This window comes from Hypanus sabinus, chromosome 9, assembly GCF_030144855.1.
Source record: "Hypanus sabinus isolate sHypSab1 chromosome 9, sHypSab1.hap1, whole genome shotgun sequence".
In the NCBI taxonomy this organism is placed as follows: Eukaryota; Metazoa; Chordata; class Chondrichthyes; order Myliobatiformes; family Dasyatidae; genus Hypanus; species Hypanus sabinus.
Window position 1 is genome coordinate 87,509,339 of NC_082714.1, and position 26,664 is coordinate 87,536,002.

Here is a 26,664-nt window from a genome sequence, read left to right on the forward strand (position 1 = left end):
TGTGTTTCTATATTTGTCTATGTATTTGTGTCCATCTCTCATTATATGTGCATCTGCGTGTGTGTGTATCTCTGTATGTGTGAATCTCTCACTGTGTACTTGAGTAGATATATTTGTGTGTGTGTGTGTGTGTGTGTGTGTGTGTGTGTGTGTGTGTGTGTATCTCTGTATGTGTGAATCTCTCACTGTGTACTTGAGTAGATATATTTGTGTGGGTGTGTGTGCGCGTGTGTGTGTATCTCTGTGTGAATCTCTCACTGTGTACTTGAGTAGATATATTTGTGTGTGTGTGTGTGTATGTGTGTGTGTGTGTGTATCTCTGTGTGAATCTCTCACTGTGTACTTGAGTAGATATATTTGTGTGTGTGCGTGTGTGTGTGTGTGTGCGTGTGTGTGTATCTCTGTGTGAATCTCTCACTGTGTATTTGAGTAGATATATTTGTGTGTGTGTATGTGTGTGTGTGTGTGTGTGTATCTCTGTGTGAATCTCTCACTGTGTACTTGAGTAGATATATTTGTGTATGTGTGTGTGTGTGTATCTCTGTGTGAATCACTGTGTATTTGAGTAGATATATTTGTGTGTGTGCGTGTGTGTGTGTGTGTGTGTGTGTGTGTGTATCTCTGTGTGAATCTCTCACTGTGTATTTGAGTAGATATATTTGTGTATGTGTGTGTGTGTGTATCTCTGTGTGAATCACTGTGTATTTGAGTAGATATATTTGTGTGTGTGCGTGTGTGTATCTCTGTGTGAATCTCTCACTGTGTATTTGAGTAGATATATTTGTGTGTGTGTGTGTGTGAATCTCTCACTGTGTATTTGAGTAGATATATTTGTGTGTGTGTGTGTGTGTATCTCTGTGTGAATCTCTCACTGTGTACTTGAGTAGATATATTTGTGTGTGTGCGTGTGTGTGTGTGTGTGTGCGTGTGTGTGTATCTCTGTGTGAATCTCTCACTGTGTATTTGAGTAGATATATTTGTGTATGTGTGTGTGTGTGTATCTCTGTGTGAATCTCTCACTGTGTACTTGAGTAGATATATTTGTGTGTGTGTGTATGTGTGTGTGTGTGTGTATCTCTGTGTGAATCTCTCACTGTGTACTTGAGTAGATATATTTGTGTGTGTGCGTGTGTGTGTGTGTGTGCGTGTGTGTGTATCTCTGTGTGAATCTCTCACTGTGTATTTGAGTAGATATATTTGTGTGTGTGTATGTGTGTGTGTGTGTGTGTGTATCTCTGTGTGAATCTCTCACTGTGTACTTGAGTAGATATATTTGTGTATGTGTGTGTGTGTGTATCTCTGTGTGAATCACTGTGTATTTGAGTAGATATATTTGTGTGTGTGCGTGTGTGTGTGTGTGTGTGTGTGTGTATCTCTGTGTGAATCTCTCACTGTGTATTTGAGTAGATATATTTGTGTATGTGTGTGTGTGTGTATCTCTGTGTGAATCACTGTGTATTTGAGTAGATATATTTGTGTGTGTGCGTGTGTGTATCTCTGTGTGAATCTCTCACTGTGTATTTGAGTAGATATATTTGTGTGTGTGTGTGTGTGAATCTCTCACTGTGTATTTGAGTAGATATATTTGTGTGTGTGTGTGTGTGTATCTCTGTGTGAATCTCTCACTGTGTACTTGAGTAGATATATTTGTGTGTGTGCGTGTGTGTGTGTGTGTGTGCGTGTGTGTGTATCTCTGTGTGAATCTCTCACTGTGTATTTGAGTAGATATATTTGTGTATGTGTGTGTGTGTGTATCTCTGTGTGAATCTCTCACTGTGTATTTGAGTAGATATATTTGTGTGTGTGTATGTGTGTGTGTGTGTGTGTGTATCTCTGTGTGAATCTCTCACTGTGTACTTGAGTAGATATATTTGTGTGTGTGCGTGTGTGTGTATCTCTGTGTGAATCTCTCACTGTGTATTTGAGTAGATATATTTGTGTGTGTGTGTGTGTGAATCTCTCACTGTGTATTTGAGTAGATATATTTGTGTGTGTGTGTGTGTATCTCTGTGTGAATCTCTCACTGTGTACTTGAGTAGATATATTTGTGTGTGTGCGTGTGTGTGTGTGTGCGTGTGTGTGTATCTCTGTGTGAATCTCTCACTGTGTATTTGAGTAGATATATTTGTGTATGTGTGTGTGTGTGTATCTCTGTGTGAATCTCTCACTGTGTATTTGAGTAGATATATTTGTGTGTGTGTGTATGTGTGTATGTGTGTGTGTGTGTGTGTATCTCTGTGTGAATCTCTCACTGTGTACTTGAGTAGATATATTTGTGTGTGTGCGTGTGTGTGTATCTCTGTGTGAATCTCTCACTGTGTATTTGAGTAGATATATTTGTGTATGTGTGTGTGTGTGTATCTCTGTGTGAATCTCTCACTGTGTATTTGAGTAGATATATTTGTGTATGTGTGTGTGTGTGTATCTCTGTGTGAATCTCTCACTGTGTATTTGAGTAGATATATTTGTGTATGTGTGTGTGTGTGTATCTCTGTGTGAATCTCTCACTGTGTATTTGAGTAGATATATTTGTGTGTGTGCGTGTGTGTATCTCTGTGTGAATCTCTCACTGTGTATTTGAGTAGATATATTTGTGTGTGTGTGTATCTCTGTATGTGTGAATCTCTCACTGTGTACTTGAGTAGATATATTTGTGTGTGTGTGTGTGCGTGTGCGTTTGTGTGTGTGTGTGTGTATCTCTGTGTGAATCTCTCACTGTGTATTTGAGTAGATATATTTGTGTGTGTATCGCTCCCCTGCACACCCAAAGGGTTGATTGGTATTGGAAAAACCAGACTCCCAGAGCCCCAGGTGCGTGTAGCTGTAACCACAGCAGCCGCGGTAGCTAGAGGAGGAATGAAAGCACTTGGACCTGCAGTTGCTCACTATCAGCGAGTAAGTAGGAGGGTCTGCAGGACCCAGGGGAGTCCGGTCGCGGCAGGGAGCAGTTCTGTATCTGTACACTAGGTGGCAGACTGCCCCCACACTGGACCACCGCGCAGGCAGCTGTTTGGGCCGTCCCTGCAGACTTGCATATACAACCTTCCCCAGGCAGCCAACCCATTCCCCTCCCCAACCCAGCATACAGCCCTCTCAAGATCGGGGCAGCATGGTGTCTCATCAGTAAAACAGCACCCCGCCCCAACTCCCTTGGATTCAGTCCCTTCCTTAGCAGCCGGGGTTCTTGCTCCCCATTACTGCTCAGTGATCTTGGGATGAGAGAAGGGGGGATCAGCCAGTGTTCTTGTTCTCTATCACTGCTCAGTGACTCTGGGGTCAGAGAGGAGGGAACAGGTCAGGGCTCCTGCTCCCCAACACTGACCAGTGACCCTGGGGTTAAAGAGAGAGGGAACCAGTCAGGGTTCCTGTTACTCATCACTGACCAGTGACCCCAGGATTAGAGAGAGGGGGGTATCATCCAAGGTTCCTGTTCCCCATTATTCCCCAGTGGTTCCTGCCCCTGAGCCATGTCCTGTCCCACTTCAGACTGTAGTGGGATTTCATGAATCAGGCATACTGGGCGCTTTTGTGTTTATTTACATGGTTTTGCTGTTACAAAGATCTGTTTTTAAATTTCTGAATCAATTATATACAACAGGTAAAATAAAAAAAATCTCCCCTGCAGTATGAACCCTACCAGCTATGTACACAGAAAGATTAAACATTAAAAAAAAACGTGCGTGCGCCAGAGAGAATGTTTGGGGTGGGAAGGGAGGGGGCATTAATGCACATGAGTGACCATGCCTGGGGTGGCTGGGATCTTGTTCCGAGTTAGACCCCGAAACCACCCATTGGCTACCTCACCCTGAGGCTTTGTCACCTGGGTAGACCCTAAGTGAGGTGGCTGTGCCCATCCTGAAACAGTTCACTGTTAGCAATTCCCAGAGGCTAAATAACTCTCGAATATAACTCCTCCATAATGGGTCTCCTCTCTCCCATCCCGCTCTTTCCTCTTTTCTCCGCCACCCCATCCTCTTAAACCGCTCGGGCTATAGGGCACATCCATGTTGGTGGGGGAGGAAGGATTTTGACCTCTGAAGGACTTGCCAACTTAAAGACTGTGACTGGGGTTGGGGGCCACAAGGTGGGGAATCTGGCTGTTTCCCAGCCAGAGGAAGGTTACAAGGTGAGCCTTTCGTGCTCTCCATGCCTACAAAGTAGTCTGTCACGTCTCCTGGACTGAGAGCTGTCTCATCTTGGTACCACGCCAATCTTTTTGGAACCAATGTTTTTTTTGCTGTGGGCACAGCCTAGAGGGCTTGGACCCCCATCAAATCAAAGCAAGCTTTCTGGATTCCGAAGAGACTGGAAGCTGGAACCTGGAGTGACACTTGGAGGCCCTCAGTGGGTCAGGAGTGAGTGTCTCCACCTGGCATGTCAACCATTCCATTCCCTCTACAAATGCTGCTTGGCCTGCTGAGTCTCTCCACCAGATTGTTATCTTTTCGTGTGTGTTCAATTGAGTTGCAGCCTTGCCGGTTAACAGTTCGTCAGACCAGGGAGTCACATCTGTGTATATGTACATGAACATATGTGTGTACCTGCCTCTGATAGCTCGTCCAAAGCACTGGTGTGTGAGGAGTGTGATGTACTTGTGTCTGTGTATACAAGCCTTCAAGTTGGTTATGCTCTCATTGAGACTGTGTGTGGGCCGTGTATTGCCTGTCGATATGTGTGCCCATATGTGCGTGATACTGTTTCTATGTAAGTTTGTGTGTTACTGCATGTGTGTGTGACTGTATACATGTGTTTGTCTGGTTCACTGTGTCTGTCAGTTCTGCTAGTGTCTCGGCCTGAAACATTGATAGTACTCTTTTCCGAAGGTGCTGCCTGACCTGCTGAGTTCCTTCAGCATTTTGGGTGTATTGCTTGGATTTCCAACATCTGCAGATTTTCTCTTGTTTGTGCCTGTTAGTGACCCTGTGCGCGTGTGTATGTGTGTGTGTTTCTGTCTGTCTGTCTGTCTGTCAGTCTGTCAGTGCCTCTGTGTGTGTGTGCGTGTGTCTGTCTGTCTGTGCCTCTGCGTGTGTGTGTGTGTCTGTCTGGCTGTCAGTGCCTCTGTGTGTGTGTGTGTGTGTGTGTGTGTGTGTGTGTGTGTGTGTATGTGTGTGTGTGTCTGTCTGTCTGTCTGGCTGTCAGTGCCTCTGTGTGTGTGTGTCTGTCTGTCTGTCTGTCTGTCAGTGCCACTGCGTGTGTGTGTGTGTCTGTCTGTCTGTCAGTGCCTCTGTGTGTGTGCGCGTGTGTCTGTCTGTCTGTGCCTCTGCGTGTGTGTCTGTCTGTCTGTCAGTGCCACTGCGTGTGTGTGTGTGTCTGTCTGGCTGTCAGTGCCTCTGTGTCTGTGTGTGTGTGTGTGTGTGTGTGTGTGTGTGTGTGTGTGTGTGTGTGTGTGTGCGCGAATGTTTTACCAGCAGCTGTGGACAGGTTTTCCCTCAAGCTCCCTGCACCCTGTTCTGCCTTACTTGAGCCACCAAGCCGTCACTCACCCTACCCGAAGCTCTCTCACTGCCCCCGGCTGACATCAGACCGTTTCAGCTGGCTGGGCACAGCCTCCTTTGGCTCGAGCACTGCTTCCTGTTGGACCCACTGACCGGCAGCTTGAAGGTGATTCCAGGGTGAACCAGGGCAGTAAACTCAGAGCCTGTAGAGGGAATGGGGGTGGGGATGGTGTTTTGGGAGACAACTGTGGACCCTACCCCAGAAAAGGGGCAAGGAAGGAGTCTGCAGGCGGACACACGTTAGAGTTTATCTACAGACAACACAATCACCGAACACAGACATCACGGTGTACAACACGCCACACACACCCACACACACACACACACACCCACACACACACACACACACACACACACACACATACACACACACACACACACACACCCACACACACACACACACACCCACACACACACACACACACATACACACACACACACACACACACACATACACACACACACACACACACACAGACACACACACACACACACACACACACACACATACATACACACACACACGCACGCACACACACAGGCACACACATGTTGGTTGGAAGCCCCTCTAGCCAACCAAAGCCCTTTGGGAGGGGACAGTCAGTACCAGCAGAGACTGGGACTCCACCTCCCACCACCCGGTCCTGGGAGGAGAAGGGCTCTGGCCCACCGCATTCAGCCCAGGACGGTGAAGAGGGAAATCACCAGGACTGCCCCTCCCGAGGGCTTCTCACTATCTGGTTGCAGCACCAGACACCGGCTGGACGTAGAATGTCTGCGTGGGGAACTTCTCGCCCCCACCTACACCCACGCCCAGTTATCACTCTATCACCACACTCCTCATCCTCTCTCTCCTTTACTTCTTTCTGTCCCTCCTTATCTCTGTATTTATTGTTCCTCTCTCTCCCTATCCCCTTTCTCCTTCTATCCCACCACTTGCTCTTTCTCCTTCTATCCCTACTCTTTCTATTTCTTCCCCTTTCTCTTTCTCCTTTTCTTCCCCCCTCTTTCTCCTTCTATTTCTCCTCCCTCTGGTCTCCTGTCCAGGATGGGAGGACCGGCTCCTGGGCCCAGTGTATGGTGCTTCGGTTGGGAGGCGAGAACATCTCCCGCCGACAGTCCCGTTCGCCCCTCTGGGGCAACTCCCTGTCCTCCCTCCCCCCTTCCCCTACATGTTGGATGGCAGTTTGGGGATCTCCGCGTCGGGCTCGGAGCTGAAGGTAACCGAGCCTTTCCGACCCGGTCCTGATTCTTTGACCGTCGGCCCGCCACGGGCCCCTGGGCCACCAACACGGCCCAGCAGGGCAGAGACGGAGGCAGAAGAGAGCTGGGCAATGTTGCCCGCCGACTTGCGGGCCAAGGGAGTTGGCTCCCGGTCGGCTGGGAGTGAGGAGGCCTTGTGAGGCAGGGCAGGCTGGGAAGCAGAAAGGGGTCGGGCCCCCTGGCTCAGGCCCTGGCCTCCAGTCCTTTGGCCCGGTTGCTGGGCAGTGAGGCTGGGCGAAGCGGCTGGAGGCTGCCCGGGGACACCGGCCACCCTGGACAGGCTATAGTGGAAGGTTTTGGCAGAGAGGGGGCTGTGGGCCGGGCTGCTGCCCCCCACCTGTTGCAGCAATGAGGCCGAGCCCGAGGGGGCTCGTGGCTGCCGGGCCTTTGGGACGTCGGGCCCTGGGGAGCCTGCTGACGGGGTCTGTGCCCGGGAGGCGCCTGCCGAAGCCTGCTGCGGGGGCCGGCGAGCTTGCTTGGGCTGTGCACTGTCAACGGGGAGCGGGGCCGGGGGTAGGAAGATGGCTGCGGGCAGGTTGTGCTGGTGGGTGAGGGCAATGGCGACCGAGGTGGTGGCAGCGGCCGTTTGAAGTGGGGCATGCACCAGTGGCGCCCAGATGAGCGGTTTGCCGCGCAGCTCCTGCGCCGCATTCATCAGCTGGCGCTCCTGCATGCTATGCGCCATGTCCCGGTCGTGCTTGACAATCTGCTGGATGATCTCATTGTCCCGGTGGTTGATGGAGCCCGAGTTGGAGCCTTCTGCTCCCTTGCGCAGCAGCACCGAGTTCTTCTTGCCTAGGGTAGAGGGGGAAAGAGAGGAGGGGTGGAGAGAGGGTAGGGAGCAAGGAGAGGAGGGGAGGGAGGGAGAAATGGAAGATGGAAGGAAGGGTGAGGGAGAGAGTGGGTTTGAGGAGGAGCAGGGAAAGTAGACGGATGAGAACAGGGGAAGAGAAGGAGAGGGAGCGAAGGGTTGAGGTGAGGATAAGTAGGGAGAGAAGGAGAGAACACATAGGCAGAGTTTCTGAGAGGTGGCTATGAGAAGCGTAGTGGTCAACACTCAAGAAGTGAATGAACAGTAACTATCATCATCACGATCTGGTACGATATCATACAGACAAGTTTATTGTCGTACACACAATGAAAAATTTAGCATCATGGGCACGTATGATCAGATAAGCTCACAAGAAAAATGTGAACAACCTTTACAAGAAAGAACACAATTTGAACAAAGCAAAGTCCATTTCAGTGTTGCTGAACTCTGGCAATAAAGATTGCACAGGATGGTTCAGGAACCAAATGGTTGGAGAGAAGTTGCTGTTCTTGAACCTACTGGTGTGGGACCTTAGACTTCATGCATAGATGTAAGAAGCAACAAAAAGTTTAAATTCATCCCAAAAAAAAAACAAGATTCACAAAATCCCGAGGGAAAGATTAGACGGGCTGGGCCTTTACTCCTTGGAGTTTAGGAGACTGAGGGGTGATCTCATCAGAGGGGCACAGTTAAGGTGAACCATCTTTATTCCAGGGTTAGGGAATCAAAAACTAGAGGAAGTAGTTTGAAAGTTGAAGGCGAAAGGTTAACTAAGCTCTGAAGAGCAGAATTTTGTACATATTGGGCAATAGATACGAGGAACCCAGCTCGAGGAAATCTGCAGGTGCTAGAAGTCGAAATCAACACTCGCAAAATGCTGGGGGAGCTCAGCAGGTCAGGCAACATCTATTTCTCTTTCACCAATTAACTTCCCAGCTCTTTCTTCACCCCCTCCCCATCTCCTGGTTTCACTTATCACCTGCCACCTTGTACTTTCTCCTCTCCTTCCACTTCCTTACTCTGATCTCTCTCCTTCCTTTCCAGTCCTGAACAAGAGTCTGGTCTGAAGCATCACCTGTTCACTCTCTGCATTCACAGATGCTGCCTGATCTGCTGAGTTCCACCAGCATTTTGTGTGTGTTGACTGGTAACCAGCTGCCAGGAGAAGTGGTTGAGGCAGGTACATTTAAGAAGTATGTGGACTGGTATATGGACGGCAGGATTTTGAAGGGATATGGGTCAATTGTTGGGATTAACCTGAATAGACTTCTTGTTTGGCATGGACACTCGTGGGGTCAGGGGCCTTTTTCTGTGCTATACAACACTTTGACATCTCTCCCCACCGTCAGTAATACCTATATTAGGCACTGCCTCAAGAAGGAAACATCCACCAAAGATCTCCACCATCCATGTCATGCCATCTTCTTGCAGCTCCCATCAGGCAGGATGTATAGAAGCCTGATGTCCTACTCCACCAGGTTCTTGGACAGTTACATCCCATTGACCATTCAATTCTTGAACCATCCAGCCCAACCCTAATCACTAGCTTAGCGACACTATGACCACTTCAATCGCTTTGCACTAAAATGGAACTTCTTTTCTTCTTTCTTGTAGAAGTTGTATATATTCATTGTTTTTTCCTTATAAGTACTCTGCTTATATGATGCTATGTTTCTGTGAAAACTGTTGCAAGTACTATTCTCATTACATGTGTATGTGGCAATACACTCAGCTTTGACTTTAACAGGTGTGAGACAAATGAGCTGAAGTAAGTTCACTTTAATAAAAGGGGTATTACGGGTAAGGCAGATGGACTTGGTTCCACACACTATTGATGTAGTGTCAATGATTTGGATGAGAATAAAAGTCTGCAGATGGCACATCAACAGTGAAGATGGTTATCAGGATTTACAGGGGGAACAGTTGAGTAAATGGGAATGGCAAATGGAGTTTAATTCAGTAAGTGCAAAGTATTGCATTTTAGGGAAACAAATGAAAGTAGGACTGAGGAGGATTGTTGACCAGAGGGGCCAAAGAGCACAGGGACAAAGTTTGCTGAAAGTGGTATGGAGGTAGATAGGATAGTGAAGAAGAATTCTGAAACACAGGCCTTCATTGGTAAGGGCACTGAGTAGAGAAGCTAGGATATTTATGTTGCAGTTGTACAAGATAATGGTGAAGCTGAATGTGGAATATTATTTTCAATTGGTCATTCTGTTATAGGAAAGATGCCAAGAAGCTGGAAAGAGTGTGGAGGAGAATTACAATGAAGATGCCGGGACCAAGTTATGGGGTGAGGTTGAGCATGCGTAGGAGACCAAAGAGTGGTCTTGTATAACATCATGAATCATGAAGGACCTAGATACGGTGAACTTTTTCCCAGGGTTGGAGAATCAAGAACTAGAGAGTACAGTTTTAAGGCAAGAGGGGAATAATTTAATAGAAACCTCAGGGGGCAACTTTTCCGAACAGAGGGTGGTCAGTATATTAAACATGCTGCTAGGGGAAGTTATTGAGGCAGATACATATAATGTGTACATGGATTGGAAAGGTTTAGAGGGCTATGGGCCAAATATGGGCAAATGGAATTGACTTCGATGGGAATCTGGGTTGACGTGGACCAGTTGGGTCAAAAGGGGCTGCTTCTGTGCTGTATGACCCCACGACTAATCCAGGCTCTACAATATGGAGAAGGAAAGCTCCAATCTTAAACCTCTACAGCTATACACACTCATGGTTTACTTCAAGAGTAAACCCCGGGGAAAATCCGGAGCTGGAGTCCCTAAGGCAGTTCTACTTTGAGTTCAACATTGGCTGGCAACTCCTGCAACACTGCTGGTGCCAAACCGTCTTGGTCTCTGCTGTTCCTTTGGAATCCTCAGCTGCATGGAGAGGGGCAACAGCTTGTTCTCCATATCATACTGCCCTGGCTTACATAGACAACTAGGATACAACACCCATGGTTGACCCCAGTCAGCTGAGGGCTTACTAACAATGTTGTAGCCATTACAGTGATCTGTAAATGATGGTTCTGGATCTGGACTCATTGGAAATTGGAAGAATGAAGAGATACTGAATATTGAAGGACCTAGATAGAGTGGAGGTGCAGAGGAATAGAAGGACATCCCTTTAGAACAGAGATAAGGAGAAATTTCTTTAGCTGGACGGTGCTGAATCTGTGACATTCATTGCCACAGACAGCAGTGGAGGCCAAGTTATTGAGTATATTTAAAGCGGAGGTTGATAGGTTCTTGATTAATAAGGGTGTCAAAGGTTCTGAGGAGAAGGTAGGAGAAAAAGGCTGGGAGGAATAATAGATCAGCCATGATTTGGCTTGATAGGCCAAATGATGATTTGGTCCAATTCTGCTCCTATGTCTTGTGGTTGAAGGAATAGCAGAGCTGGCAGCTCAGTGTTCCAGGCATCGAATGGATTAGACATGAAAGAGAGGGATGTGAAAGAGAGGTGGGGGAGTTTAGTGCTACCGATCAGTGAGGATATTACAGCAGCACTTAGAGAGGATGTTCTTGAGGGCTTATCCAATGAGGGTAAGGAATAAGAATAATAGGCAACCCAATAGCCAGCGGGAGGCAGAGGAACAGAAAGGTACACTGATTATGAAAGGGTGCAGTAGGTACGGGATAGTTATTGTGGCTGACTAAAATTTTCCCAGCATTAGCTAGGACTCTCTCGGTGCCAGAAGGTTAGAGGGGCAGAAAGTGTCAGGTGCATCCAGAGGGTTTCTTATGATAGATTAGCTTTATTTGAACAGACGATGAAAGGTGTTCTGTTGCAGCGATATCCAACACAATCTGAGGATGTGCTGGGGACGCCAGAGCAAGTGTCGCAATGCTTCCGGTGCCAAAAATAGCATGCCCACAATTCACCAACCCTAACCCTAATGCCCACAATTCACCAACCCTAACCCTAATGCCCACAATTCACCAACCCTAACCTTAATGCCCACAATTCACCAACCTTAACCTTAATGCCCACAACTCACTAACCCTAATGCCCACAACCCACCAAACCTAACCCTAATGCCCTCAACTCACCAACACTAACCCTAATGCCCACAAACCACCAACCCTAACCTTAATGCCCACAACTCACTAACCCTAACCCAAATGCCTACAACTCACCAACCCTAACCCCTAACCCAAATGCCTACAACTCACCAACCCTAACCTTAATGCCCACAACTCACCAACCCTAACCCTAATGCCCACAACCCTAAACCTAATGCCCACAACTCACCAACCCTAACCTTAATGCCCACAACCCACCAAACCTAACCCTAATGCCCTCAACTCACCAACCCTAACCCTAATGCCCACAACCCACCAACCCTAACCCTAATGCCCACAATTCACCAACCCTAACCTTAATGCCCACAATTCACCAACCTTAACCTTAATGCCCACAACTCACTAACCCTAATGCCCACAACCCACCAAACCTAACCCTAATGCCCTCAACTCACCAACACTAACCCTAATGCCCACAAACCACCAACCCTAACCTTAATGCCCACAACTCACTAACCCTAACCCAAATGCCTACAACTCACCAACCCTAACCCCTAACCCAAATGCCTACAACTCACCAACCCTAACCTTAATGCCCACAACTCACCAACCCTAACCCTAATGCCCACAACCCTAAACCTAATGCCCACAACTCACCAACCCTAACCTTAATGCCCACAACCCACCAAACCTAACCCTAATGCCCTCAACTCACCAACCCTAACCCTAATGCCCACAACCCACCAACCCTAACCCTAATGCCCACAATTCACCAACCCTAACCTTAATGCCCACAATTCACCAACCTTAACCTTAATGCCCACAATTCACCAACCTTAACCTTAATGCCCACAACTCACTAACCCTAATGCCCACAACCCACCAAACCTAACCCTAATGCCCTCAACTCACCATCACTAACCCTAATGCCCACAACCCTAAACCTAATGCCCACAGCTCACCAACCCTAACCTTAATGCCCACAACCCACCAAACCTAACCCTAATGCCCTCAACTCACCAACACTAACCCTAATGCCCACAAACCACCAACCCTAACCTTAATGCTCACAACCCACCAAACCTAACCCTAATGCCCTCAACTCACCAACCCTAACCCTAATGCCCACAACCCACCAACCCTAACCCTAATGCCCACAATTCACCAACCCTAACCTTAATGCCCACAATTCACCAACCTTAACCTTAATGCCCACAATTCACCAACCTTAACCTTAATGCCCACAACTCACTAACCCTAATGCCCACAACCCACCAAACCTAACCCAAATGCCTACAACTCACCAACCCTAACCCCTAACCCAAATGCCTACAACTCACCAACCCTAACCTTAATGCCCACAACTCACCAACCCTAACCCTAATGCCCACAACCCTAAACCTAATGCCCACAGCTCACCAACCCTAACCTTAATGCCCACAACCCACCAAACCTAACCCTAATGCCCTCAACTCACCAACCCTAACCCTAATGCCCACAACTCACCAACCCTAACCTTAATGCCCACAACTCACCAACCCTAACCCCAATGCCCACAACTCACCAACTCTAACCTTAATGCCCACAACACACCAACTCTAACCTTAATGCCCACAACTCACCAACTCTAACCCCAATGCCCACAACTCACCAACTCTAACCCGAATGCCCACAACACACCAACGCTAACCCCGATGCACACAACTCACCAACACTAACCCTAATGCCCACAACCCACCAACCGTAACCCTAATGCCCTCAACTCACCAACCCTAACCCCGATGCCCATAACTCACCAACACTAACCCTAATGCCCACAACCCACCAACCCTAACCCTAATGCCCTCAACTCACCAACCCTAACCCCGATGCCCACAACTCACCAACACTAACCCTAATGCCCACAACTCACCAACCCTAACCTTAATGCCCACCACCCACTAAACCTAACCCGAATGCCCACAACTCACCAACCCTAACCCCGATGCCCACAACTCACCAACACTAACCCTAATGCCCACAACACACCAACAGTAACCCTAACGCCCTCAACTCACCAACCCTAACCCCGACACCCACAACTCACCAACACTAACCCTAATGCCCACAACCCACCAACCCTAACCCTAATGCCCACAACTCACCAACCCTAACCTTAATGCCCACAACTCACCAACCCTAACCCTAATGCCTACAACTCACCAACCCTAACCCTAATGCCCACAACCCACCAACCCTAACCCTAATGCCCACAACTCACCAACACTAACCTTAATGCCCACAACTCACCAACCCTAACCCTAATCCCTACAACTCACCAACCCTAACCTTAATGCTCACAATTCACCAACCCTAACCTTAATGCCCACAACCCACCAACCCTAACCCCAATGCCCACAACTCACCAACTCTAACCTTAATGCCCACAACTCACCAACTCTAACCCCAATGCCCACAACTCACCAACTCTAACAATGCCCACAACACACCAACTCTAACCTTAATGCCCACAACTCACCAACTCTAACCCCAATGCCCACAACTCACCAACCCTAACCCCGATGCCCACAACTCACCAACACTAACCCTAATGCCCACAACCCACTAACCCTAACCCTAATGCCCTCAACTCACCAACCCTAACCCCAATGCCCACATCTCACCAACACTAACCCTAATGCCCACAACCCACTAACCCTAACCCTAATGCCCTCAACTCACCAACCCTAACCCCAATGCCCACATCTCACCAACACTAATCCCGATGCCCACAACTCACCAACACTAACCCTAATGCCCACAACCCACCAACCCTAACCCTAATGCCCACAACTCACCAACCCTAACCTTAATGCCCACAACTCACCAACCCTAACCCTAATGCCTACAACTCACCAACCCTAACCCTAATGCCCACAACCCACCAACCCTAACCCTAATACCCACAACTCACCAACCCTGACCTTAATGCCCACAACCCACTAACCCTAACCCTAATGCCCTCAACTCACCAACCCTAACCCCAATGCCCACAACTCACCAACCCTAACCTTAATGCCCACAACTCACCAACCCTAACCCTAATGCCCTCAACTCACCAACCCTAACCCCAATGCCCACAACTCACCAACCCTAACCCTAATGCCCACAACCCACCAACCCTAACCCTAATACCCACAACTCACCAACCCTGACCTTAATGCCCACAACCCACTAACCCTAACCCTAATGCCCTCAACTCACCAACCCTAACCCCAATGCCCACAACTCACCAACCTTAACCCCAATGCCCACAACTCACCAACCCTAACCTTAATGCCCACAACTCACCAACCCTAACCTTAATGCCCACAACTCACCAACCGTAACCCTAATGCCTACAACCCACCAACCCTAACCCTAATGCCCACAACTCACCAACCCTAACCCCAATGCCCACAACTCACCAACCCTAACCTTAATGCCCACAACTCACCAACCCTAACCCTAATGCCCACAACCCTAACCCTAATGCCCACAACTCACCAACCCTAACCTTAATGCCCACAACTCACCAACCCTAACCCAAATGCCTACAACCCACCAACCCTAACCCTAATGCCCACAACCCACCAACCCTAACCTTAATGCCCACAACTCACCAACCCTAACCCTAATGCCAGAGCAGCCGGAGGAAACTGGCAGTCACAGGGAGAACACAAACTCCTTACAGACACTGGTGGGGATCGAACCCTGGTCTTAAGCTGGTGCTGCAAAGCATTACATCAACCAAACACTATTGTCCTGCCCTAGTAGCTGGACAAATCATATGGATAGTTGAACCAGGGAAGAGGCCATACCAGACATTGTTTTGGGGAGTGATCAAATTTTCAATGGGAGAGCATTTTTTGAAGCTTTCCTATGGATGAGGATAAGACTGGACTTGGGGGAAAGTCTAATTACAATGATATTGGGCAGAAGCTGGGGAGTGCAGACTGAAAACAACCATTTCTGGCCAAGAACGCATCTGACATTCTTTCCAAGATGGTGCTGGTGATATACGGCAACTTCATGTGGGCAACTCACAAAACTACCAGAATTATATCTTCTGAACTGTTATTGCTGCAGTCTGCAGCCTGGAATTTCTCTTTAAGAAGCATACTTTTAAATCTTCTTGTCAGTCTTTGTTATTTATTATTTTTAATAAATTCTATTGTATTTCTTTATTTTCCTATGTTCCTGTAAATGCCTGCAAGAAAATTAATCTCAAGGTAGTATATGGTGACTAAGGCATACTTTGATAACAAATTTACTTCGAACAGTGACATGGAGGTCATTTAAAGGTCAGCATGTCAAAATTCAGGATCAACATGTTCCTGTGAAGAAGAGAGACAAGGGTGGCAAGGTTTGGGAAATATGGATGACAAGGGACGTTGTATATTTAATCAAAAGGTAAAGGAAGCTCATGCAAGGCTTAGGAAACTGAAATCAGACAGGGCCCTTGAGAAATATCAAGGAAACAAGAGGGCTAAATGGGCCATGAATTGCCCTTGTTGAGTAGGATTAAAGGGGTGCTGCATAAACGTTGCAGTTTGTGTGATGCTATTGCGACTCGGAGCATTGGAGGAATAAAGAGTTGACACTTCGGACCAAGACCCTTCATCGGGGCAGAGATAAGGAATACAAGTTGGTTTTTTTAAAACACACGGAGCGGTGGGTTCCTGGAACAGGGTGATGGTGGAACAGATTGACAGTGGTGTTTAAGAGGCATTTAATCAACAGGGAAGGAAAAGATATAGACAGTAGGTGGGAATATTTTGGATTGGCATTGTGGTAGGCACAGACACTGTAGGCCGAAGGACTGGTTCCTGGGCTGTACTGTTCAGTGTCCCAATGTCCTCCTCATCTCCTGTGATACAGACTGGACAGGCTGACCGGCCCCTGACTCTGGGGTGGGGGTGGGGGAGCGCAATGCCCAGGAAGAGTCACACAGCCTGGGGCCTGGAAAGTCGGCTGGGGTGTCGTTGATTGTCCCTACCTATCCTGTTGAGCCGATCCATGGCTACGGTCTCGAAGGCTCGCCTCATCATGGGGTACTCCTCTAACACCTCATTGAAGTGATCGACAGATAGCGAGTAGAGCCTGCAGTAGGTGTCTGCACGCACACTGGCCGTTCTCCGGCCACGGGTCAGCAGGCAGATCTCTGGGGAAGGGAGAAAGCAAGTCAGCTTCGTACCATCGCACAACTCCCACATTTCGAACCCTCCCACTCCACCCCCAATGACCCTGTCCCTCCTCATCTCCTCCCCCCACACTGCCTAGGGTCGACAGGAAACTCCATGTTCTTGTCTGATTGTTTGCTCCCTGTGCCTCTGTTAGTCTGTCTGTCTCTCATCTTACAACAGAGATCACTTCAAAAATATGTCAATAAAAACTCATTATTTTTATGAGCAACACAAAAAATGCCGGAGGAACTCAGCAGGTCATTTTGGCTTCTCACCACCCCCCACTCCCCCCCAACCCCACCTTCCTTTCCAGTCCTGAAGAAGGGAACCAGCCGGAAACATGGACGGTTTATTTATTATAGATGCTGCCTGACCTGCTGGGTTCCTTTAGAACTCTGTGTGCATTGCTTTGGATTTCTAGCATCTGTGTTTATTATCTATAGAAACTTCATTAAACCCCCTTCACCATATGGGACACGTCCTTTTCTCGTTACCACCATCAGGGAGGAGGCACAGCAGCCTGAAGACCCACAATCAATTATTTAGGAACAGCTTCTTCCCCGCCACCATAAGATTTCTGAGTTGCCCATGAACCCATGGATACTACTTCTCAGTTACTTTCTTTGTACTATTTATTGAGTTCATTATCTACAGTCAATGTATGTTTTGGCACTGTACTGAAACCAAATTACAACAAATTCCTTGTCATCTAAGACAGTTGCTGTAAATTTGACTCAGGTTCTCTAATCCCTTAACAACCCCACACCTCTTTACCTCTGTCTATATGTCTCTCTCCCTGTGTCTGTCAGTCTGTCTGTCTTTCCCTGTCTCTATCTGTCTGTTTCTCCCTTTCCATGTCTCTCTTCGTCTGTCTGTCTCTCTCCCCCTCCCTCTTTCTGTCACTCTGTGCCTCTGTATCTCTGTCTCTGTCTGTCTCCCTATCTTTATCTCTCTTCCTGCCTCTGTCTCTCTCCATGTCTCTCTGTGTCTGTGTGTATGTGTGTGTGTCTCTCTCTCTCCCAGTCTCTCTGTGTCTCTGTCCCAACACTGATTACTTTACCATGAAAAGCAGTGGATTTGAGTGAATTTAAGCCTTGACCTTTAAAGGTCCCTCGACCTTTAATTCCCACTCAGGTGGCCCAATTCTGCCACATGCTAACGCCGGGTTTAGGGCAGCTGGAATGGAGAGGGGAAGTGGCCCAAGTACCTCCGAAGTAGGAGCCATCTGAGAGTTTGGTCTCCTTGCTTCCCTTGGTGAGAATGCTGACTATTCCATGCTGGATAAAGTACATCTTCTTGCCCACCGTCCCCTCCCGCACTATGTAGTCAGCCGGCTGAAACACCTCGAAACGCAGCTTGGTCAACATGGCCGTCACAAAGTTGGGGTCAGCGTTGGCGAAGAGCGGCATGGTGGCTACCAGGTTCCGGCAGTTGAAGTTCACAATCTCCTGTGGGAGGGACAGAGATGAACACCCAAGGGTATCTCAGGGCACTGTGGGTGGGTGACCGGGACCCGGGTGTTATTGTGGGTGGGTGACCGGCACCCAGGTGTTTATTATGGGTGGGTGACTGGGACCCGGGTGTTTATTGTGGGTGGGTGACCGAGACCCAGGTGTTTATTATGGGTGGGTGACCGGGACCCGGGTGTTTATTCTGGGTGGGTGACCGGCACCCAGGTGTTTATTATGGGTGGGTGACCGGGACCCGGGTGTTTATTCTGGGTGGGTGACCGGCACCCAGGTGTTTATTATGGGTGGGTGACCGGGACCCGGGTGTTATTGTGGGTGGGTGACCGAGACCCGGGTGTTTATTATGGGTGGGTGACCGGCACCCAGGTGTTTATTATGGGTGGGGGACCGGGACCCGAGTGTTTATTCTGGGTGGGTGGGTGATGGGGACGCGGGTGTTTATAGTGAGTGGGTGACCAGGACCCAGGTGTTTATTGTGGGTGGGTGATGGGGACCCGGGTGTTTATTCTGGGTGGGTGATGGGGACCTGGGTGTTTATTCTGGGTGGTTGATGGGGACCCAGGTGTTTATTCTGGGTGGGTGATGGGGACCCAGGTGTTTATTCAGAGTGGGTGATGGGGACCCGGGTGTTTACTTTGGGTGGGTGATGGGGACCCAGGTGTTTATTCTGGGTGGGTGGGTGATGGGGACGCAGGTGTTTACTGAGGGTGGGTGATGGGGACCCGGGTGTTTACTTTGGGTGGGTGATGGGGACCCAGGTGTTTACTGAGGGTGGGTGATGGGGACCCGGGTGTTTACTTTGGGTGGGTGATGGGGACCCAGGTGTTTATTCTGGGTCGGTGGGTGATGGGGACGCAGGTGTTTACTTTGGGTGGGTGATGGGGACCCAGGTGTTTACTGAGGGTGGGTGATGGGGACCCAGGTGTTTATTCTGGGTGGGTGGGTGATGGGGACGCAGGTGTTTATGGTGGGTGGTTGATGGGGACCCAGGTGTTTACTGAGGATGGGTGATGGGGACCCGGGTGTTTACTTTGGGTGGGTGATAGGGACCCAGGTGTTTATTCTGGGTGGGTGGGTGATGGGGACCCAGGTGTTTACTTTGGGTGGATGATGGGGACCCAGGTGTTTACTGAGGGTGGGTGATGGGGACCCAGGTGTTTATTGTGGGTGGGTGATGGGGACCCAGGTGTTTACTGAGGGTGGGTGACCAGGACCCAGGTGTTTATTCTGGGTGGGTGACCAGGACCCAGGTGTTTATTCTGGGTGGGTGATGGGGACCCAGGTGTTTACTTTGGGTGGGTGATGGGGTCCCAGGTGTTTATTCTGGGTGGGTGACCAAGACCCAGGTGTTTATTCTGGGTGGGTGGGTGATGGGGACGCAGGTGTTTATAGTGAGTGGGTGATGGGGACCCAGGTGTTTATAGTGAGTAGGTGATGGGGTCCCAGGTGTTTATTCTGGGTGGGTGACCAAGACCCAGGTGTTTATTCTGGGTGGGTGGGTGATGGGGACGCAGGTGTTTATAGTGAGTGGGTGATGGGGACCCAGGTGTTTATAGTGGGTGGGTGACCAAGACACGGGTGTTTATTCTGGGTGGGTGGGTGATGGGGACGTAGGTGTTTATAGTGAGTGGGTGATGGGGACCCAGGTGTTTATAGTGAGTGGGTGATGGGGTCCCAGGTGTTTATTCTGGGTGGGTGACCAAGACCCGGGTGTTTATTCTGGGTGGGTGGGTGATGGGGACGCAGGTGTTTATAGTGAGTGGGTGACCAGGACCCGGGTGTTTATTGTGAGTGGGTGATGGGGCCCCAGGTGTTTATGGTGAGTGGGTGATGGGGACCCAGGTGTTTATGGTGAGTGGGTGATGGGGACCCAGGTGTTTATGGTGAGTGGGTGACGGGGACCCAGGTGTTTATGGTGAGTGGGTGATGGGGACCCAGGTGTTTATGGTGAGTGGGTGATGGGGACCCAGGTGTTTATGGTGAGTGGGTGATGGGGACCCAGGTGTTTATTCTGGGTGGGTGACCAAGACCCGGGTGTTTATTCTGGGTGGGTGGGTGATGGGGACGCAGGTGTTTATAGTGAGTGGGTGATGGGGACCCAGGTGTTTATTCTGGGTGGGTGACCAAGACCCGGGTGTTTATTCTGGGTGGGTGGGTGATGGGGACGCAGGTGTTTATGGTGGGTGGGTGGGTGGGTGATGGGGACCCAGGTGTTTATGGTGGGTGGGTGGGTGATGGGGACGCAGGTGTTTATAGTGAGTGGGTGATGGGGACCCAGGTGTTTATGGTGAGTGGGTGATGGGGACCCAGGTGTTTATTCTGGGTGGGTGACCAAGACCCGGGTGTTTATTCTGGGTGGGTGGGTGATGGGGACGCAGGTGTTTATAGTGAGTGGGTGATGGGGACCCAGGTGTTTATTCTGGGTGGGTGACCAAGACCCGGGTGTTTATTCTGGGTGGGTGGGTGATGGGGACGCAGGTGTTTATGGTGGGTGGGTGGGTGGGTGATGGGGACCCAGGTGTTTATGGTGGGTGGGTGGGTGATGGGGACGCAGGTGTTTATAGTGAGTGGGTGATGGGGACCCAGGTGTTTATAGTGAGTGGGTGATGGGGACCCGGGTGTTTACTTTGGGTGGGTGATGGGGACCCAGGTGTTTATTCTGGGTGAGTGGGTGATGGGGACCCAGGTGTTTATTCTGGGTGAGTGGGTGATGGGGACCCAGGTGTTTATAGTGAGTGGGTGATGGGGACGCGGGTGTTTATTGTGGGTGGGTGACCAGTACCCAGGTGTTTATTCTGGGTGGGTGGGTGATGGTGACCCAGGTGTTTACTGAGGGTGGGTGATGGGTACCCAGGTGTTTATTCTGGGTGGGTGGGTGATGGGGACCCAGGTGTTTATTCTGGGTGGGTGACCAAGACCCGGGTGTTTATTCTGGGTGGGTGGGTGATGGGGACGCAGGTGTTTATAGTGAGTGGGTGACCAGGACCCAGGAGTTTATTCTGGGTGGGTGGGTGATGGGGACCTGGGTGTTTACTGAGGGTGGGTGATGGGTACCCAGGTGTTTATTCTGGGTGGGTGACCAAGACCCGGGTGTTTATTCTGGGTGGGTGGGTGATGGGGACGCAGGTGTTTATAGTGAGTGGGTGATGGGGACCCAGGTGTTTATAGTGAGTGGGTGATGGGGACCCAAGTGTTTATTCTGGGTGGGTGGGTGATGGGGACCCAGGTGTTTATAGTGAGTGGGTGATGGGGACCCAGGTGTTTATTCAGAGTGGGTGATGGGGACCCAGGTGTTTACTTTGGGTGGGTGATGGGGACCCAGGTGTTTATTCTGGGTGGGTGGGTGATGGGGACCCGGGTGTTTATTATGTGTGGGTGGGTGATGGGGACCCAGGTGTTTATAGTGAGTGGGTGATGGGGACCCAGGTGTTTATTCTGGGTGGGTGGGTGATGGGGACCCAGGTGTTTATAGTGGGTGGGTGATGGGGACGCAGGTGTTTATAGTGAGTGGGTGATGGGGACCCAGGTGTTTACTTTGGGTGGGTGATGGGGACCCAGGTGTTTATTCTGGGTGGGTGGGTGATGGGGACCCAGGTGTTTATTCTGGGTGGGTGACCAAGACCCGGGTGTTTATTCTGGGTGGGTGGGTGATGGGGACGCAGGTGTTTATGGTGGGTGGGTGATGGGGACCCAGGTGTTTATGGTGGGTGGGTGGGTGATGGGGACGCAGGTGTTTATAGTGAGTGGGTGATGGGGACCCAGGTGTTTATAGTGAGTGGGTGATGGGGACCCGGGTGTTTACTTTGGGTGGGTGATGGGGACCCAGGTGTTTATTCTGGGTGTGTTGGTGATGGGGACCCAGGTGTTTATTCTGGGTGAGTGGGTGATGGGGACCCAGGTGTTTATAGTGAGTGGGTGATGGGGACGCGGGTGTTTATTGTGGGTGGGTGACCAGTACCCAGGTGTTTATTCTGGGTGGGTGGGTGATGGGGACCCAGGTGTTTATTCTGGGTGGGTGACCAAGACCCGGGTGTTTATTCTGGGTGGGTGGGTGATGGGGACGCAGGTGTTTATAGTGAGTGGGTGATGGGGACCCAGGTGTTTATAGTGAGTGGGTGATGGGGACCCAAGTGTTTATTCTGGGTGGGTGGGTGATGGGGACCCAGGTGTTTATAGTGAGTGGGTGATGGGGACCCAGGTGTTTATTGTGGGTGGGTGACCAAGACCCGGGTGTTTATTCTGGGTGGGTGGGTGATGGGGACCCAGGTGTTTATAGTGAGTGGGTGATGGGGACCCGGGTGTTTATTCTGGGTGGGTGGGTGATGGGGACCCAGGTGTTTATAGTGAGTGGGTGATGGGGACCCAGGTGTTTATTCAGAGTGGGTGATGGGGACCCGGGTGTTTACTTTGGGTGGGTGATGGGGACCCAGGTGTTTATTCTGGGTGGGTGGGTGATGGGGACCCGGGTGTTTATTATGGGTGGGTGGGTGATGGGGACCCAGGTGTTTATAGTGAGTGGGTGATGGGGACCCAGGTGTTTATTCTGGGTGGGTGGGTGATGGGGACCCAGGTGTTTATAGTGAGTGGGTGATGGGGACCCAGGTGTTTATTGTGGGTGGGTGACCAGGACCCGGGTGTTTATTCTGGGTGGGTGGGTGATGGGGACGCAGGTGTTTATAGTGAGTGGGTGATGGGGACCCAGGTGTTTATTCAGAGTGGGTGATGGGGACCCAGGTGTTTACTTTGGGTGGGTGATGGGGACCCAGGTGTTTATTCTGGGTGGGTGGGTGATGGGGACCCAGGTGTTTATTCTGGGTGGGTGACCAAGACCCGGGTGTTTATTCTGGGTGGGTGGGTGATGGGGACGCAGGTGTTTATGGTGGGTGGGTGGGTGGGTGATGGGGACCCAGGTGTTTATGGTGGGTGGGTGGGTGATGGGGACGCAGGTGTTTATAGTGAGTGGGTGATGGGGACGCAGGTGTTTATTCTGGGTGGGTGATGGGGACCCAGGTGTTTACTTTGGGTGGGTGATGGGGACCCAGGTGTTTATTCTGGGTGGGTGGGTGATGGGGACCCAGGTGTTTATTCTGGGTGGGTGACCAAGACCCGGGTGTTTATTCTGGGTGGGTGGGTGATGGGGACGCAGGTGTTTATAGTGAGTGGGTGATGGGGACCCAGGTGTTTATTCAGAGTGGGTGATGGGGACCCAGGTGTTTACTTTGGGTGGGTGATGGGGACCCAGGTGTTTATTCTGGGTGGGTGGGTGATGGGGACCCAGGTGTTTATTCTGGGTGGGTGACCAAGACCCGGGTGTTTATTCTGGGTGGGTGGGTGATGGGGATGCAGGTGTTTATGGTGGGTGGGTGGGTGGGTGATGGGGACCCAGGTGTTTATGGTGGGTGGGTGGGTGATGGGGACGCAGGTGTTTATAGTGAGTGGGTGATGGGGACCCAGGTGTTTATTCTGGGTGGGTGATGGGGACGCAGGTGTTTATAGTGAGTGGGTGACCAGGACCCGGGTGTTTATTGTGAGTGGGTGATGGGGACCCGGGTGTTTACTTTGGGTGGGTGATGGGGACCCGGGTGTTTACTTTGGGTGGGTGATGGGGACCCGGGTGTTTACTTTGGGTGGGTGATGGGGACCCGGGTGTTTACTTTGGGTGGGCGATGGGGACGCAGGCGTTTATAGTGAGTGGGTGATGGGGACCCAGGTGTTTACTCAGAGTGGGTGATGGGGACGCAGGTGTTTATAGTGAGTGGGTGATGGGGACCCAGGTGTTTACTCAGAGTGGGTGATGGGGACCCAGGTGTTTACTGAGGGTGGGTGATGGGGAACCGGGTGTTTACTTTGGGTGGGTGATAGGGACCCAGGTGTTTATTCTGGGTGGGTGACCAAGACCTGGGTGTTTATTCTGGGTGGGTGGGTGATGGGGATGCAGGTGTTTATAGTGTGTGGGTGATGGGGTCCCAGGTGTTTATTCTGGTTGGGTGATCAAGACCCGGGTGTTTATTCTGGGTGGGTGGGTGATGGGGACGCAGGTGTTTATAGTGAGTGGGTGATGGGGACCCAGGTGTTTATAGTGAGTGGGTGATGGGGTCCCAGGTGTTTATTCTGGGCGGGTGACCAAGACCCGGGTGTTTATTCTGGGTGGGTGGGTGATGGGGACGCAGGTGTTTATAGTGAGTGGGTGATGGGGACCCAGGTGTTTATAGTGAGTGGGTGATGGGGACCCAGGTGTTTATTCTGGGTGGGTGGGTGATGGGGACGCAGGTGTTTATAGTGAGTGGGTGATGGGGACCCAGGTGTTTATAGTGAGTGGGTGATGGGGACCCAGGTGTTTATTCTGGGTGGGTGGGTGATGGTGACCCGGGTGTTTATTCTGGGTGGGTGGGTGATGTGGACCCAGGTGTTTATAGTGAGTGGGTGATGGGAACCCAGGTGTTTATTCTGGGTGGGTGGGTGATGGGGACCCAGGTGTTTATAGTGAGTGGGTGATGGGGACCCAGGTGTTTATTGTGGGTGGGTGACCAGGACCCGGGTGTTTATTCTGGGTGGGTGGGTGATGTGGACGCAGGTGTTTATAGTGAGTGGGTGATGGGGACCCAGGTGTTTATTCAGAGTGGGTGATGGGGACCCGGGTGTTTACTTTGGGTGGGTGATGGGGACCCAGGTGTTTATTCTGGGTGGGTGGGTGATGGGGACCCAGTTGTTTACTCAGAGTGGGTGATGGGGACCCGGGTGTTTATAGAGAGTGGGTGATGGGGACCCAGGTGTTTATTCTGGGTGGGTGGGTGATGGGGACCCAGGTGTTTATAGTGAGTGGGTGATGGGGACCCAGGTGTTTATTCTGGGTGGGTGGGTGATGGGGACCCGGGTGTTTATTCTGGGTGGGTGGGTGATGGGGACGCAGGTGTTTATAGTGAGTGGGTGATGGGGACCCAGGTGTTTATTCTGGGTGGGTGGGTGATGGGGACCCGGGTGTTTATTCTGGGTGGGTGGGTGATGGGGACCCAGGTGTTTATAGTGTGTGGGTGATGGGGACCCAGGTGTTTATTCTGGGTGGGTGGTTGATGGGGACCCAGGTGTTTATAGTGAGTGGGTGATGGAGACGCAGGTGTTTATAGTGAGTGGGTGACCAGGACCCGGGTGTTTATTGTGAGTGGGTGATGGGGACCCGGGTGTTTACTTTGGGTGGGTGATGGGGACCCGGGTGTTTACTTTGGGTGGGTGATGGGGACGCAGGCGTTTATAGTGAGTGGGTGATGGGGACCCAGGTGTTTACTCAGAGTGGGTGATGGGGACGCAGGTGTTTATAGTGAGTGGGTGATGGGGACCCAGGTGTTTACTCAGAGTGGGTGATGGGGACCCAGGTGTTTACTGAGGGTGGGTGATGGGGACCCGGGTGTTTACTTTGGGTGGGTGATAGGGACCCAGGTGTTTATTCTGGGTGGGTGGGTGATGGGGACGCAGGTGTTTATAGTGAGTGGGTGATGGGGTCCCAGGTGTTTATTCTGGGTGGGTGACCAAGACCCGGGTGTTTATTCTAGGTGGGTGGGTGATGGGGACGCAGGTGTTTAGAGTGAGTGGGTGATGGGGACCCAGGTGTTTATTGTGGGTGGGTGGGTGATGGGGACCCAGGTGATTATAGTGAGTGGGTGATGGGGACCCAGGTGTTTATTCTGGGTGGGTGGGTGATGGGGTCCCAGGTGTTTATTCTGGGTGGGTGGGTGATGGGGACCCAGGTGTTTATAGTGAGTGGGTGATGGGGACGCAGGTGTTTATAGTGAGTGGGTGACCAGGACCCGGGTGTTTATTGTGAGTGGGTGATGGGTACCCGGGTGTTTACTTTGGGTGGGTGATGGGGACCCAGGTGTTTACTTTGGGTGGGTGATGGGGACCCGGGTGTTTACTTTGGGTGGGTGATGGGGTCCCAGGTGTTTAGAGTGAGTGGGTGATGGGGACCCAGGTGTTTACTCAGAGTGGGTGATGGGGACCCAGGTGTTTACTGAGGGTGCGTGATGGGGACCCGGGTGTTTACTGAGAGTTGGGGATGAGACCCAGGTGTTTACTGAGAGTGGGTGATGAGACCCAGGTGTTTACTGAGAGTTGGGAATGAGACCCAGGTGTTTACTGAGAGTGGGTGATGAGACCCGGGTGTTTACTGAGAGTGGGTGATGAGACCCAGGTGTTTACTGAGAGTGGGTGATGAGACCCGGGTGTTTACTGAGAGTTGGGGATGAGGCCCAGGTGTTTACTGAGAGTGGGTGATGAGACCCAGGTGTTTACTGAGAGTTGGGGATGAGACCCGGGTGTTTACTGAGAGTTGTGGATGAGACCCGGGTGTTTACTGAGAGTTGTGGATGAGACCCAGGTGTTTACTGAGAGTGGGTGATG

At 50.7% G+C, this 26,664-nt stretch overlaps 1 protein-coding gene across 1 annotated transcript in view; it reads right to left on the reverse strand.

Moving 5' to 3' along the window:
* Positions 1-6,663: 6,663 nt before the first annotated feature.
* Positions 6,664-26,664, reverse strand: part of LOC132400067 (potassium/sodium hyperpolarization-activated cyclic nucleotide-gated channel 3-like) — a 73,942-nt gene continuing 53,941 nt past the window's right edge. The window contains exons 6-8 of the mRNA XM_059981151.1: positions 18,009-18,249; positions 16,615-16,779; positions 6,664-7,553 (exon numbers count right to left, since the gene is read on the reverse strand). Of these exons, the coding sequence (XP_059837134.1) occupies positions 6,664-7,553; positions 16,615-16,779; positions 18,009-18,249 (1,296 nt within the window). The remainder of the gene's footprint in view (positions 7,554-16,614; positions 16,780-18,008; positions 18,250-26,664) is intronic.